Source organism: Suillus subaureus, assembly GCF_016647635.1.
Source record: "Suillus subaureus strain MN1 chromosome Unknown BJ212scaffold_21, whole genome shotgun sequence".
Taxonomy (NCBI): Eukaryota; Fungi; Basidiomycota; class Agaricomycetes; order Boletales; family Suillaceae; genus Suillus; species Suillus subaureus.
Window position 1 is genome coordinate 108,558 of NW_024538577.1, and position 15,307 is coordinate 123,864.

The 15,307-nt window shown below is 47.4% G+C and overlaps 6 protein-coding genes across 6 annotated transcripts; 2 read left to right on the forward strand and 4 right to left on the reverse strand.

Moving 5' to 3' along the window:
• Window positions 1–208: 208 nt before the first annotated feature.
• Window positions 209–1,532, reverse strand: BJ212DRAFT_1274390 (uncharacterized protein; the record flags this gene model as incomplete). The annotated part of the gene is made up of 3 exons (XM_041331154.1): window positions 209–310; window positions 383–1,371; window positions 1,430–1,532. The coding sequence occupies 3 exons, from the start codon at window positions 1,530–1,532 to the stop codon at window positions 209–211; spliced, it is 1,194 nt and encodes a 397-aa protein (XP_041191726.1).
• Window positions 1,533–1,733: 201 nt separating this feature from the next.
• BJ212DRAFT_360569 (SE-domain-containing protein) lies at window positions 1,734–3,667 on the forward strand. The gene is made up of 4 exons (XM_041343006.1): window positions 1,734–2,490; window positions 2,538–2,998; window positions 3,054–3,303; window positions 3,355–3,667. Exons 1-4 carry the CDS (start codon window positions 1,777–1,779, stop codon window positions 3,412–3,414), a joined length of 1,485 nt encoding a protein of 494 aa, XP_041191727.1. The 5' UTR covers window positions 1,734–1,776; the 3' UTR covers window positions 3,415–3,667.
• BJ212DRAFT_1482007 (uncharacterized protein) lies at window positions 3,578–5,062 on the reverse strand (the record flags this gene model as incomplete). Its single annotated transcript, XM_041340348.1, has 8 exons — window positions 3,578–3,651; window positions 3,706–3,843; window positions 3,895–3,985; window positions 4,038–4,132; window positions 4,188–4,343; window positions 4,423–4,527; window positions 4,580–4,686; window positions 4,854–5,062. The coding sequence occupies 8 exons, from the start codon at window positions 5,060–5,062 to the stop codon at window positions 3,578–3,580; spliced, it is 975 nt and encodes a 324-aa protein (XP_041191728.1).
• Window positions 5,063–5,666: 604 nt separating this feature from the next.
• Window positions 5,667–9,352, forward strand: BJ212DRAFT_1482008 (uncharacterized protein; the record flags this gene model as incomplete). The annotated part of the gene is made up of 11 exons (XM_041340349.1): window positions 5,667–5,932; window positions 6,031–6,153; window positions 6,466–6,619; window positions 6,682–6,830; window positions 6,952–7,388; window positions 7,434–7,851; window positions 7,902–8,142; window positions 8,201–8,338; window positions 8,397–8,686; window positions 8,732–8,819; window positions 8,873–9,352. 11 exons carry the CDS (start codon window positions 5,667–5,669, stop codon window positions 9,350–9,352), a joined length of 2,784 nt encoding a protein of 927 aa, XP_041191729.1.
• A 410-nt stretch (window positions 9,353–9,762) lies between these two features.
• BJ212DRAFT_360748 (uncharacterized protein) lies at window positions 9,763–10,874 on the reverse strand. The gene is made up of 3 exons (XM_041343007.1): window positions 10,623–10,874; window positions 10,153–10,566; window positions 9,763–10,097 (listed from the first exon to the last, which is right to left on the reverse strand). Exons 1-3 carry the CDS (start codon window positions 10,724–10,726, stop codon window positions 10,028–10,030), a joined length of 588 nt encoding a protein of 195 aa, XP_041191730.1. The 5' UTR covers window positions 10,727–10,874; the 3' UTR covers window positions 9,763–10,027.
• A 1,522-nt stretch (window positions 10,875–12,396) lies between these two features.
• BJ212DRAFT_1300592 (uncharacterized protein) lies at window positions 12,397–14,833 on the reverse strand (the record flags this gene model as incomplete). The annotated part of the gene is made up of 17 exons (XM_041333008.1): window positions 12,397–12,476; window positions 12,526–12,591; window positions 12,646–12,731; window positions 12,789–12,811; window positions 12,862–13,044; window positions 13,106–13,392; window positions 13,438–13,459; window positions 13,509–13,651; window positions 13,699–13,764; window positions 13,888–13,924; window positions 13,986–14,004; window positions 14,061–14,068; window positions 14,124–14,198; window positions 14,250–14,281; window positions 14,337–14,385; window positions 14,438–14,472; window positions 14,668–14,833. 17 exons carry the CDS (start codon window positions 14,831–14,833, stop codon window positions 12,397–12,399), a joined length of 1,377 nt encoding a protein of 458 aa, XP_041191731.1.
• Window positions 14,834–15,307: the final 474 nt, after the last annotated feature.

Below are 15,307 nucleotides of genomic sequence, written 5' to 3' on the forward strand. Positions count from 1 at the left end.
TTTACTACGCTCAAACACGTGAGCTGGACGTGCAACCATGCCATGAATAAAAGTGCAAAGGTTCTGATTCCTGATGCAGAAACGTAAGGATAATCCGACACAGTAGTCGTTAACTTTGTATGGGTTCATTAGGTGTCTTTATACATATGCATCAGATATATCAGGTACGAGCGAGTTTCAAATCGTGTCAAACAATCACCTCATGAGTTCATAACCCTTCCATAAGTCTCCGGAGAATGGGGGCAGTCTGCTTCCTCGTCGCGCTCGCATTACCCTGCTTGTATGCCCTTGCAACATATGACTCCCCAAACTGCGCTTCATCGGTCGTGACTTCTTCAGCATCCTCGTCCTCAGATTCCTCAGCCGCGTTAGCGCCGCCAACGAACTTTGAGAAATCGAGCCTTTTCAACTTGAGCTCTTCGCTTGATTCGAGGCCCTGCCAAAGTTTCTCTGCGATGCCTTCATCTGCCTTGATTATCCAAAGTTGCTCCCGCCTTCCCTTGCCCTTCTTGCTTCGAAAAGTAGTGAGTATGCCAAGAACGCTCAGATCTCTTTCGGCGAGCCAATCTTGAATTTCTTTTACAGGATAACTCGATGATGCAAAGAATGCAGAGAGGCGAAGTGGGACGGTGGCAAGACCCGCTCTTATTGCATCGGAAGATAGCGTAGCATCCTTGGATGCAGGCGTGCTGAATGCGTACTCCTTGTAGTCTCTCCGCAGCAGGTCCCGCGTGCTGAGGTGGGATACGGATAGCTTCTTCTCTCCCAACGTCGCGGACAGAGACTGAACGGAAGGGAGGTGAGTGATTTGTTGTTTATCTGATGATGCGGAGACTTCTTCATTGTGTTCTAAAAGGGACTGGGAAATTAAAAAGGCAGCTGCCTCCCTGTCGACATCCATAGCTTTTCCTCCCTCTTTTAGGCCATGGGTATCGATCAAAATAGCACTCAGCAATAGCATTGACAATTCTGTGGGTATGGGAAGATCGGGGGACGATTGATACAATCTTGCAACAAGAGACGAGCAACTTCCGGCCGGTTCGACTATCCTGGGATCAGCTGTATCCTTGTATTGTCCTTCGTCCTCGTGGTGATCTATCACTGCAACAACCCTGGCTGTTGGAGATGCATGTCTAGTGTGAAGGACATTGTGATCCACAAGTGCAAACTGCGACACTTGTGATGGCATAGGATCACCAGAGCAATAGAGCTCTTCAAAAGGGTATTTGATTCCAGCGAGACCGAGGGCGTGCAAATTCTCTGCTCTAAGGACGAAATCATCCTTAGGTGTAGCTACGTATGCGATCGCTTTTTCGCTCGTGTCGGAGCGCAACCATGCATATGCGAGTGCACTAGCGAGAGAATCAAGATCTATGTGGTGCAAAACAACGGTAAGGACTGAAAACGAGCAAAATACGGTTGAGCATACCGCCCGCTTCATTGCCCATTACTACTGTCCATCCCTCCCCATTATCAGCTAGAAAATTTGCCTTCCGGGACCTGAGGTATGACGAAAAGTTGCACGTTGACATTGAAGCTTCCCGCAGAGGTTTACCGGGGAATCTGAGCTTTAGACTTGCCAATGAAGTGGATGTAATTTTTGAAAGTCGGGGGAATAATTGGCAAGAGACCACGAAAACACATAGGATCGCCAGGTAGGAATATCTGGTAAAGATCATACGAGTCGGAGCGTCAAATCACATGCATGACGATGCGGATGCTTTTAAGGGTTTGCTATAGTTTTGAATATTCAATTTTGCTTTACTACCCGCGTTGATGTCCTCACAGTATGACGTGCTTATTGTCGGCGCTGGCATCGCTGGCTCAGCTCTTGCCCACGCACTATCACAGTCTTCAGCTCCACAACGTCGTATTGCACTCCTCGAGCGGAGCCTTGCTGAACCTGACCGCATAGTCGGCGAGCTGCTCCAACCTGCCGGTGTCGCCTTCCTCGACAAGCTTGGCTTACAAGGTGCATTAGAAGGTATAGACGCGATACCAGTACACGGATATGCGGTCGTTCAAGATGGTCGCATTGTCCATATCCCGTATCCTGACGGACGAGAAGGACGGAGTTTCCACCATGGACTATTCGTGCAGGGACTGAGGGAACACGCAATGCGCGCAAAAGGTGTGGACGTCATCGAAGCAACCGTAAATGCACTGGTGGAAGAGGAAGGAAGGGTCGTCGGTGTAAAGGCTACGCGTTCTAGCGGGAAGGAGAAGGAAGTTATCCTCGCAGACTTAACAGTTATTGCGGACGGGTGCTTCTCGAACTTCCGTAATACCGTACAAGGTCCATCTGCACGCCCTTCAAATACCAGGTCGCATTTCTGTGGTGCGATACTGAAGGATGCACGATTGCCGATATCGCAGCACGGCACTGTCGCACTCGTACGTGGCCACGGACCTGTTTTGCTATATCAAATATCGGAACACGATACCCGCATTCTCGTAGATGTAAAAGGTCCCATACCATCTGACTTGAAGGTTTGTTTTTCGCTGTTCATAGCTGACATGCGCTCAAGACCCCCCAGAAACATATCCTCGCTGAAATTTTGCCTTCCCTCCCTAATCAACTACATGAGCCGATCCGTGCTGCTCTTGCTACTGACCGTGTTCGCCGCATGCCTAACTCATTCCTACCGCCTGCCTCTCAGACGCACAAACGTGGTGTCATCCTTCTCGGGGACGCCTGGAACATGCGCCATCCGCTAACAGGTGGCGGTATGACCGTTGCACTGTCCGACGTATACATACTTTCCCAGCACCTTGATAAGATAAACGATCTATTGGACTGGAGCCAGATGAAGGACGTCCTCGACAAATGGTGGTGGGAACGCAAAGGGTTGGCTGCGACCATCAACATTATGAGCGTTGCCCTTTACGACGTGTTTGGGGCTGATGGCGAGTGTTTAACTGTCTTCCAAGACGGATGTTTCAAGTATTTCGAAAGGGGAGGGGAATCTGTCCGTGGTCCAGTATCATTGCTGAGCGGGTGAGTGATTTCCCAGTCACGACTGCCGTGTTTTCTGTGTTGACTGCCGACCTAGAATTGTACCTTCAACCTCACTCCTTGCATACCACTTCTTCTATGTGGCAATTTATTCTATATGGGTGCTCTTTGCACATCCTCGACGTATACACACGCCTCGTGCAAATAGCGAGTCACATATGAATGGCACCCCCGATACGACTGGGAATGGTGGAGTACACACTGACGAAAAACATTCGGACATGCATATCATGCAAATACCCTCAATACTAGATTACCCTCGACTATTCTGGCTGAGCTGTAGAGTCGTACGTCCCACTACTTGATCTTCAGTGATGCCGGCTAACGTTTTTATGTAGTTATGGACAGCGTGTGCAATATTTGGACCCCTACTATGGACAGAGATTCGTTGGTGGTGAGCTTGTCAGTTAGATTAGAACGATTTAGGACAATTTCTATATTTTGGAATTATTGTACATACTTATGGCACCTAATCGTGTGGAGGTACAGCTGTGAATAGTATTCTGATGTGTTTATGGCTTGTTCTGATCTTCCACATAAGTCTGTTATTAGCTCCTCAATTCATCTAGGGTTATCAACGCGCATGCTGACTGCTGTTCCGTATCCGCTCCCCGTAATACCAACATATCCAGGGCCTGTAGGTATTACTATCGAAGGTGATAGTGAAAGGAATAAGGTCGAAGACGTACGCAGGACAGCTTGAGATGATTGCCGCGACTGCCAGAATAATATCGCCCTCCCGAACCCGAGTGCGTCATACATCGCTGGAGCAAACAAGGGAAATCCAAAGCGTGCCAGAGAGCTCAAAAAGGCGACAGCGGCAATCGCTGAACGTGAAAGATTTGAGATGAGTTACACGAGAACCGAATTACACGTACCGGAAGCGGCATGAAGCGGAAAACATTCAAGGAGGTAGGTTTGGATGCACTGGAAACTCAGAATAGTACCTGCTCCCACAAGCGCCATACCCTGTCAAAACCGTCAGTAGAGAAGCAGTTCTACGTAGGAGAATCAAACCAACAATATCTGAAGCTATCCAATGAGTATGGGCTTCAGAAGTCCAGCTTACGATCAAGCACCCAATTGGAAGTAGCAGAGATCCGGGAACCATAGCAGCTGATGGTAAGTTGAGCGAGCACTCAAGCAAGGGCATTAGAACAATACAACGAACGCAATTTGAACTCCGGCTTCCCAACACCACCGTTTTTACTCTTGAGATGAATGTAAACCTTGTCCGTCGTTATCGCACTTAATTGGCACGCCCCGACCAACCCTATTCCAAGTGCAATGTAATAAAGGCGATTCCAGTTGACCGCTGGTATACACCCTGAAAGATCGATGGTATCGTCGTCAGAAAGATTGAGAGGCTATGTGAGATCACGTCTGTCGAAGAATAGGTAACTTACGATAAAGCAACCCGTACAAATACGCCATGTAAATGCCGAGGAGCTGTACGATTGGCTTTTGGGCGAAGAGTGCAAAAGGGCGATTTGGCCATGATAGTCTGCCAGCTATATAAAATATCGTCATCTTGTAAGTTACAGCGATTGTAAGGGGACTTACGAGCGATCTTGACTGAAATGGTGCAGACTGCTCGTTGTGGTTCCTTCTCGGTATCATCGATCTGCGAATCCGCTCTGCCTTCCTTTCCAACAAGATGGGTCCATAAGCTGAATAGTATTGATGAGGATGAAGAGCGAATCGCATCTAGTCAGTGACCTACCGTACTCTCTTGAAGTATAAACAATCCAACGATATGAATAACTACATCCACAATGGATGTAGACCAAAACTGTAGAAATGAGAATAATCCTCCATTGGTAAAAGCGTTACATACCACTCATCTCCAGGTCGAGAGTTCAGCAATCCTGGCGAAGATTTAGGTATTGCCATCGAAGTTAGAATAGCCACAAACCAGGCACCTGTGATAGGTCCCACAACAGGTCCCAATAACGGAGCTAAGGCGACAATAAACAACTTGTCCCCTTTCTTCTGGTACCCAGCAGTCTCCAAGGAAGCCGCCGCCAATCTGAAGTGGTCAGCCATTCAGATCAAATATATTACATTCAACAAATGTAAGCCTTACCGACAAAACTGCGCTGCCTCCGATGTCAGTAAGAAATCGGAAGGCGAGAAGCTGGGATTCTGACTGCGAATCCACATCGATGCATGCGTTCAGAGATACAACAGAAAACGCACCACAATCCGACGAAGGCGGCTATACTAGAGATAGTCTTCGTACTTTGTTCTCAGGGCTACCAACAGTCGTAATAGGCTTGGGTGAGAGATCATAGCACTACTAAATAGATGACGACGACATACTTAGCAAATATATCATCAACTCGTTGAGCACGCTCGGGACGCGCGTTAACGCGAAGGCGTATTAAGGTGTTTCACACAGAATGCAACGCAGTCAAAAGCAAGTGTAGGAGTAGGCATGCAATGAAGAATGGTTGTTATACAATTTATTTATTAGACAATCGACAGACATGATCGCATCAGAAGCGTTCAAAAGCGCAGAGAAGTCAGCCTGGCAAGAGCAAATCGGGACAGCTGAGAATGCTTATGTAAGTCCGAGAGACTTCTAAGCTTCGGCCGCTCTAGATCATGTCTTATCGTATGCAAGTAGTTCGAATTCAATCCTATTGCAATGTCAATACTCCTGCCGTTTCACAAATCAATACTTGAGGAGATTCATGACCCTGCAACTTCAGACTTGCTAATCCTTGCTCGTGGACTTGGACTTCGTCGTATCATATGCACGCTCATGCAAATATATGACTCAAAGCAAAGCCTTATTTTGCTCTTAAACGCCTCGCCAGAAGAGGAGACAGCTATTGGGGATGAACTAGGTATCATGGGGTGCAGGCGGCCCGGATTGCGAATTGTGAGTTATGAGATGGGAAAGCGGGATAGGTAAGTTATTCATGTCTGTCGTGAAAAACGATCACTTTGAGAACGACTCGCAACTATTCGTGTTGTTCTTCCGCAGCATATTAACACGACGCTCACAGACAGGACCTCTACAAGAATGGCGGCCTCATTTCTGTCACCTCTCGCATTCTTATCGTTGACGTGCTGCAATCCGACATTCCAACGGAGCTCATAACGGGTATAATCATTTTACATGCTGAAAAGTGCGTGACTGTTCTTCTGCGTTATGCTCGGTGATGAATTGCTGCTCCCCTAGGGTTAGCTGCTCTCTCCCTTGAAGCATTCATTGTCCGGCTTGTATCGAGAAAAGAATAAGGCCGGCTTTCTCAAAGCATTCTCAGACCAGCCGGAGCATATCACCAGTGGCATGTCTCCGCTGAAGAACATCATGAAGGAGCTTCAATTGAGACGCGTTCATATATATCCACGGTGGGTGTCCTCCTTCCTCACTGATGTTCGTGTTATTCACCTTCTAGTGCTCTTGTCAACATCTTTCTCACCCGTTTTTACTCCAGATTTCACGAAGACGTTAAGAAAACCCTCGAAACCCGCAAAGCAGATGTTATCGAATTGTATCAGCATCTTACAGAGCCTATGGAGGCGATTCACCATGCGATAGTCCAATGTATGACCGTCACCCTTTCCGAGCTCAAGAGATCTAACAAGACAGTAAGTATCTTTGAGCTGACCTTATTTGCGCCTGAACGAAATCTTGTCCATTCATCTCACAGCTTGAGCTTGATGATCTTAATGTAGAGTCCGCATACTTCCGCTCCTTTGATGCAGTAGTCCGCAGGCAATTAGACCCCGTATGGCACAAGGTCGGCCCACGGACGAAGCAACTTGTGGGTGACCTCGCGACGCTCAGACGTCTATTAACGTATGTTTTCATCATAATTATCACTCTTTTCATTGTACACCCAGTCCCTGATATTCACCATATTTCCTGTGTTATCGTCTGCTGTCCATTTTATACCGCCACTGACCTGGGCTCCATCAAGGTACCTGTTGTCCTATGACGCTCTCGCTTTTCACGCATACCTTGAAACTCTTGTAGCCTCGAATACTACAACCGCGACCGGTGCAGCTAAACAACACCAATCCCCTTGGATGCTCACCGATGCGGCTAACATCATTTTTAGCACTGCAAAACGACGGTGTTATGTCCTTACTGCTCCAAAACCCACGGCTTCGGTTCCCGATAGGCGAGTGATTGACATTGACGATGAAGATGCATGGGCTGCACTTGATGAGGCGCACGGTATAGCGGGAGGCAATAGTAGAGATAACGGGAAGCAGAAGGAAAAGGAAAAGAAGAATTCATGGGTTCCGGATAACATGTCTCCAGTGCTCGAAGAGCTTCCAAAGTGGGATCTCCTTGCAGACGTACTTCAAGAAATTGAGGAAGAATTGATGAGACAGGAGGCATTGTCAACTCGTGAGTCCTATTGACCGAGCAATTTTCTTGCTTGACGTGCGTCAGGTCCGCCAACTCGCGGGACAAACATGGTACTTGTCATGACCTCCTCTCCACGTTCTTCTACCCTCGTGAGTGAGTTCCTGGGGGAGATGGACGGCACTGCACCGAAAGGCTCTCGTGGGCGATCTATGATGGAGCACAAATTGCGCAGATACCTCTATTGGAAAGGCGAGAACGCCAGACAAAAAAATCCAAGGTACCAACAACCAGCTCAGTTTTCTGCCCCGCAGCCACAGCCATCATTGCAACCCGAGGGCGAGATTAGTGAGGCTTTGAGGAGGAAGGACAAGACGAGACAAGAACGAAGTGCGAATCGGAGAAGGATGCGTGGTGGTGCACCAATGACTGTTGCACCGAGTAAACCAGCGGTTGTCGATCCAAAAGTGGAGTCGATAGACGATGCAGATGATATCGCAGCCTTGTGCGTAAGGATGCTTGTATTTGTGCACTCCTCACTGAGATCAGATCTAGTCTCGCAAGTCAACCTTCAGACTTTCTTGTCTCCTCCGATGCAGACGCTCTCCTCCTTGAAACGCTTCTCTCAAGCGGGGCGGAAATAGACTTTGACACGCACTACGGCTTGCTTGCACCCTCGCAGACGGTTATTGTGCGTGCATATACCGATGACATGGACGACCAGATTCTCGCAGAACTACAGCCGAGATTTATCGTGATGTTTGAACCCAACCTTGATTTCGTGAGGCGCATCGAGGTTAGTCTTTCATCCGGGAGAGGTTGACACTCTTGAGTCTGATGTGGCAACTGGACAGGTGTACAGAAACTCGAACCCTGGTATGGGCGTCCGTGTATATTTCATGGTCTATCAACTCTCTTGCGAGGAGCACAAGTACCTTGCTGGACTGAGGCGCGAGAAGGAGTCTTTCGAGAAGCTGATCAAGGAACGCGGAGTGCGTCGTTTGGTTCACTATCTTGCGCGTGGTGCGAGTCGTTCATCACCATGTCTAGTCTATGCTCCTGCCGATCTTCGAGGACAAGCACGCTGGGAAAAGCGATGCAGTCATCAAAACAATCAGTACCCGTCTCGCAGGCGGAAGGAAGGAGCTGAGTACTGTGGCATCGCAGGTTATCGTCGACATGCGCGAATTCCGTTCAACACTACCTTCGCTTCTTCACGCATCTGGCCTGCTCGTTATTCCGGCGACGCTGACTGTCGGGGATTATATCCTCACGCCAGATATTTGCGTCGAGAGGAAGAGCATACCTGACTTAGTAGCGAGCTTCAATAGTGGTCGATTGTAGGTCTCTCGGATTCATGCCTCTTTGTCGCTGATAAGTTGCAGGTACACACAATGCGAGCTGATGTCGGTGCACTATAAGCAGCCTATATTGCTCATTGAGTTCGAGGAGAACAAGGCGTTCTCACTTGAGGTACATCTTACACGACAGATCTCCAAATATTTACCGCCTCACCTGTCTTTCAGACCGTAGCAGAATCAGCGAAATCATATGCTAAACCCACGAACAAATATCCTGCGAAGAAATCAACAGGTCCAACGGATTCTGATCGCGCTCCACCCTCTGTTCAATCCAAACTTGTTCTCCTTGTGCTCCACTTTCCTCGTGTTCGAATCATATGGTCGTCGTCCCCCTATGGTACGGCAGATATATTTAACGATCTCAAAGCCAACGCCTTCGAGCCGGACCCTAACCGCGCGATTGCAATTGGCGCCGAGGAAGACCCAGAGGCTGGCGCAGGCATCAACGCTGCTGCAGAGGAGCTGCTGCGATGTCTACCAGGAGTGACGGCGAAGAATGTCAAATATGTGATGAGCAAGGTGGGGAGTGTCAGGGAATTATGCGAGCTGGAAAGAAAGGGCGTGCAAGGTATTTTGGGTGTTGAGCCGGGGAATGCTTGTTATGACTTTATGCATCGGGGGGAGAGGAAAAAAGGCGCTTTATGACCTGCATTTACGTTAGAAGGTAAGATACTCGTCGAAATGTTGGATGAAATCGCGCATGATTTGAGAAACACGAAGGCCCAGATGCAGGGCTGTAAGTCGATATTGTTCACGGCTGTTCTGAAAAATATAACGTTGAAACGAAACATGCTAGCGTTGTGCGACGAGACTGAGAACACTTCGTCGCTATGTATGTGACTTACAAATCCTAGACTCGTGCCTTGTCAAGTGACACTGATAAACGGTGAACAAAGCACACAATGGAATTTTCAAGAACGTCCATTGGATACCGAGAAATGTACATGCTGGCATGTACAGTAATATATCATAATACCTCTACTCCACTTCATAACATCCAGGCCCAAACTCTCTCCCACCCCAAATAATACCAGAGTACTTCAGATACCTGTAAACAGGTTCCATCCGATCGAGTAGCCTCCCCTCCAGGACAAATAATACCATCGAATGCCTTTATTGCCTGGGGAATGCCATTCTTGGAGTCCTTCAGCAGGGCTGTGGGCAACGTCAGCAGATGCATCTGCATATTAATTCCAGTAGTGCTCAGCGCTCGTATACTGATGGGGGGTGTGGTACACGGGTACGGCAGTATGACAGTCTGAAGGCTCTTGAAAGATACCAATGGAGCAGTCCCCATCCACTTGGGCAAGTGGTAGACTGTCAGCGGGTTATCGCGGCATAGGTATGTGATAGATGAAAGGTGACAGATTGAAGCAAGGAAAGCAGATCCCTGGGGAGTATCTGTGAGGCATTTCCACTTTGTGCGGCTGATGGGTTCCCCATACGATAGTGTCAGTGTTTGGGTGTTCCAAGGAGGCTGGGAATGTTCTTCGTTGATGGGTATGACCGGACGGGACTTCCATGCGTGTTCCAAGCATTCTATAAGAAGGTCTACACTTGTACAGCTGAGGGCAAGTGATGATGCAGCGAACATCACCAGAGTTAGGAGACTGATGGCAAGCGGGCGCTCAGACGGTTGCAGTGCATATTCCCGGTGATTGGCGAGCAAGTCAGCTGGTGTGAGATTGCCACCATCGGATCCAATCCACATCTTATGCACATGGGGTGCATAATCAAAGTGGAGATCGCTGCTTGCCTGCTTGTATGCCTCCTGTATAAGCAGAGCTTGCACGAACACTCTCATGTTTCGAGATTCCGGTAGCAATATGGTGTGTAGGAGTTCGGGAAGCACTGCACGCCTGAAATCTTTGGAGATGAGACAGAGTTTGAGCGCGGAAGAGTATGGACAGTTGACCTTATCATATTTTTCAGTCTGGTCAAAGGTGGGTTGCGCGGCGTCCCTGAGGATGAGGAGGGCAAGCTCAGTTGGAAGGTCGTTAAACCGAAAGGTAGATCCATGACGGGCGAGTAAGAGGCAAAGCTGGCTTGAAGAAGCCCTGCCTTTAATAGTCACCTCATGAATGGTAGTGTCGTACACAGCAGTGTAGACACATTGTGAGTGAGACCATGCATTGTGACCCGGTGGTCTATAGCAGTGTTCATGTTACTTCTAGGTCGCACAATGTGCTTAGCCCAACGGTTGTGCTCTGACCCTGTGAAAATTCCTGATGGTTAATCACAGAAGGTTTCATAGGAATGATACAAAGGCAGCACAAACCATAGAATCTATCTGTATTCTGACTTCCAACAAAACTCGAAGCATCATGTACACATTCTCATTCAGGTCCTGTCGTGGCACAAGCCCCACAGCACACGGTTCATTACTGAATTGAGTTGCTCCTGGGCAAATTCCACTGTCCTTGAGCAATAGGGATCCTGCGACTGAATGTATCAAACACTCGCCTGATGGCCGTCAGCTTGAACACCACCAAATATTTCCCTGATCCACGAATGCCATGACCGATCACTCCTCCACCTCTTGTAGTTCCACGTAAAATGCCTCGTCTATTTCTTGAACTACGCTACACATGCATCAGATCAACAATAGTTTGAGAATGAATATTAATCCTTACAACAAAACTACCTCGTTCACGTCTTCCAGCTGCACGTGCCGCCAGATTGGGATGAGTTGCAACGGCGAGAACTGGAAATGGCGAAAACGATGTCTAAAAGAAAGACAAGCCCCTGATGAAGAGAGAGGCACGCGGATCGACATAGCAATGTAAATCGCAAGCACTTTAGATTGGTAATTGGGGAAGATTGAAAAAAAATTGTAACAGATGGCAAGGGAAAAATAACTTAGAAGGATGCAGACTTTACCCGCTTTTGTTGGTTTCCTTTAACCTTCTGTTAATTCCAATTCGAGGATTTGGAACTGAGATCCCGCTGCAGTTAAGTTATGGTTGGCTGGTGTATGGTTCAATAACTCAAGTAAGTCTTCCAGCTCGACATGCCACATTTTTTCATGGTGCGCACCAGCGGTGCTCAGTATAAACGAGTTCCTAACCTGAAGGAAATAAGGGTATATAGTAGGCAGCCAAGGGCTGAAGAAACTATCCCACTGATTCTCCCCAGGATACATCCTTGCGGACAGTAGACAATGACGGTCGTAGATGTATCCTAGTTCTAGGCTTGCAGCCTAGATTAGATGTATCAAACTGGCCATATGGCCTGAATGGTCAGACTGGCGGCAAGCCGCCGCTATGATTCGGACAGGGGAACTAGAATTCATCATAAAGTGCTAATAATAATACGTCCCGTATGAAACCTATATGATCCACCAAAAGACCATGAAAGTGTCGCAGTCAAGTGTCGTGCGAGGTACCCATCCAGTAAGTGGATATGAGACGGACACAAATTGGACGTCAAAATAAACGATGTCTACACCAAAATTGTGGGGTGTAAGGAGGTATAAATTATAATGTTTGCTGGTTTTATACTGTCGTTAAATGTATGTCGTATAGCAGGTTCAAGGAAGGAGTGGTATGTGGATGTTGATCATTAGTCAACAGTTGGCTTCGAATAGCGAGTGTGCATGCGTGGTCGTGGTCCATAGCCGAGAGGACTGCTAGCCAGTTGTCCTTTCTAACAGTTCGGGAAGATGCCTGGAGTGCCTAAGGGAGAACTACTCAGCACCCTACAAACATCATTTCAGATAGCGATGTACCAGGGTAAAACCAGAATGTGACAGCCAAGATCAAGTATAAGCCTGCACAAAGCTCAGCATGAGTGCAACTCAAAATGCAGTCGGGACTTACCCATGAGAATCATGCCCTCTAACCAATTTGACTTGCCGTCTTGTATGACGTAGTTTACGGTGAGAACTGATACATGTGTTTGTTTCATCATCATCTGCCTTATTGAGATAATATACACACCAGAGACGAATAACACGATGGACTCCAATGGGTCGAAGAGGAACGTCAATGGTTTACCCATGGTCCAAGCGAGTGTCACGATGAACCTGCAAAAATATGAACAGTGAAAAACTAGTGACAGGAAACACAACTATGAGACGCACGGGGCAACAAAGAGTGCGACTTGCTAGAAACAAGTCAGTGATCTCAGAAAGACAACCAGGTAAACAAACGCACAATACTTGACCCAACAGCAACACCCAAGCTCAGGGTTATGTGACCCTTGAAGGCCGCTGTAACTGAAGTGACATTGCCAACTATTGGCAGCAAGATCACGGCGATAAACTCTTTGCTGATGACCTGAGATTCGTTCAGGCCGTTGATGGAGTCTACGAGAAACTCGGCGGTAGCAGCTATTAACTGGAGCAAGAATATTTTAGGATTGACGTCAGCACAGGCAGTCACAGGCAGTGGCACGCACTGCAGTTACAACGACCAGAAGCCCAAGGGCCACAGGGACGCTCATATATGTTTCTACCTCGGAGTCCGCGTCCTCCGTGGATGCAAACCCAGTGGTATCGATTATAGCTTCTTCGTCATCCATTGGTTCAGGGGATACTATAGGTTTGGCAGCCTTACGACGGTAGAGTCTCAACTGTAGCCACGGATTATGTCCCTCGTAGCCTTTCGTCTTTTGTATGTCCGCATTATTGCCGTCATAGAGGGCTTTGTGTGAAAACAGTTGAACAACTAAATACGAGCTGTAGACTAAACAAAATTAGGTGATTGGCAGCTGTGTTTTGGTTGACTTACTAAAAAGGAGAATGATGGCAAGCTGGATGATGGTGTGAGGACAATTTCATGTTAAGGCATCGGAGACGTACACCATGGCTGATCCTTAGTATGCTGTAATTTGTTGACAACTCGCTATACGAAGGATAGCCCTGTAATGCCATGTGGAAAGCGCCAGGCAGCAAAATAGCAATGGCGCTAATGGTAAGCAGCGATGAATTCAGTTGCATCGTACCTGTCAACAAAAGTAAGAATAGGTATTTGGCACCAGCACAACCATACCAAGTCCGAAACCCTGTTCTGAAAAGCGCATGCCACCTGCAAAGAAGCACATGCCGAGTACCAGGACTGGGGTGTGGTTAATTCATTTTAAAATGGAAGGTAAGAATACCAACGAAGATTGCTTAATATAGATCCTATCACTAAAAATAATTATGGGTCTAGGGTCGCAAGGGAAATCAATGGACATACAGGAGGACTGAACAATTGAGTTCGCATTTTGTGAGGGCTATAAGCTAGAGTGTAACATCAGCATCTCGCTGTGCAAGTTCGCCGATATTAGAACGCACAGAGACGATGAGTTCAACACTATGGAAGAATGCATGAATAGTTAGAGAACGATTAACATGAAAATTTTGACTGACACATTTTCCTAGAATTTTACACTCATTAGATTGAGGTCATGAGATAGTGGATGATGCACGAACCAATGTAGCATTGAGAAGACCTGCTAAAGTTTGGCCAACTCGTATGGAGAGGTCGTCCGTAGCATACGCCCGGAGCTGATGGTGGCTTAGTGTTGTAAAATTACAAAAAAGCGAGCTTGTACTCACCTTATCCAATGATATGATAGCAAGAAACGATGCTGCAGTAGCACGCTGTAGCACCTCAGAAATTTAAGAGGTAGTGTGTCAACTTACAGACGAAGATCAGAGTGTGTTGATCAGGGAGAGTGAAATGAATGGCCCACTTCACACGACGATCAGTCAGAAATGATTCAGACTGATGCAAAAAGACATACTGATAGAGGAATAAACACCAGGAAAACGTTAAACCCTGCCACAAGCGAACATCAACACAATACATAAACTTCGTAGAATTGTCCTGTACATGATGATAAGATGATGGCACGAATGCTTCTCCAGGTACTAGGGGGTTTGGCGATTGGTTTCTCCGGTGTCAGCATCAAAGTCGTAGCTCAGCGGAGGAAGTTTGGTTCTTGATGACAGATGTTTCTTGTTCTTTGTCTACGTCTCAGGGTAGTGGTGGATAGCTCTGATGGGATGAGCTCATCCATATTGGAGATACTTTCGGTGGAAAGCGAGCTGTGGTCTGAGGCGACTGATAGCTGTGACGGGATGGGCTCATTCACGACAGAGGAACTTTCAGTGGAAAGTGCACTGTGATCAGAACGCATAGAGATGGGCTCGACATTACAGAAGAATGTTTCCTAGGATTTTACAGTCGTTAGATTGAGGTCATGAAATAGTGGATGATGCACGAACTAATGTGGCATTGTGAAGATCTGCAAAAGTTTGGCCGACCCATATAGAGAACTCATCCGTAACATACGCCAATTCGACCAGTGTTCTCCATGAGCCATGCGACTTCAATCAATCTCTTGCCCACTAGGTATCATCAATACAGCCCCAAGAGAATTAAATGGTCGTATTCGGGAAGCGGGTGGTACCCAGAAAAGATCGTCGGGTGTTACTACCCATCCATCTTTCAGCAAGAAAGAGTTTGAATCACGATCTTGATGAGAGGTGCTCTCGAGTAGCTCAGTAGGGTGTTGAAGTGCATCTTCCAAGTTTGAGGAGAAGCAGATGGTGCGATTACTTCAAGTATTGGTCGATGGGATAGTTTCTTGCTTGGAAGGTGTGGTGGGACG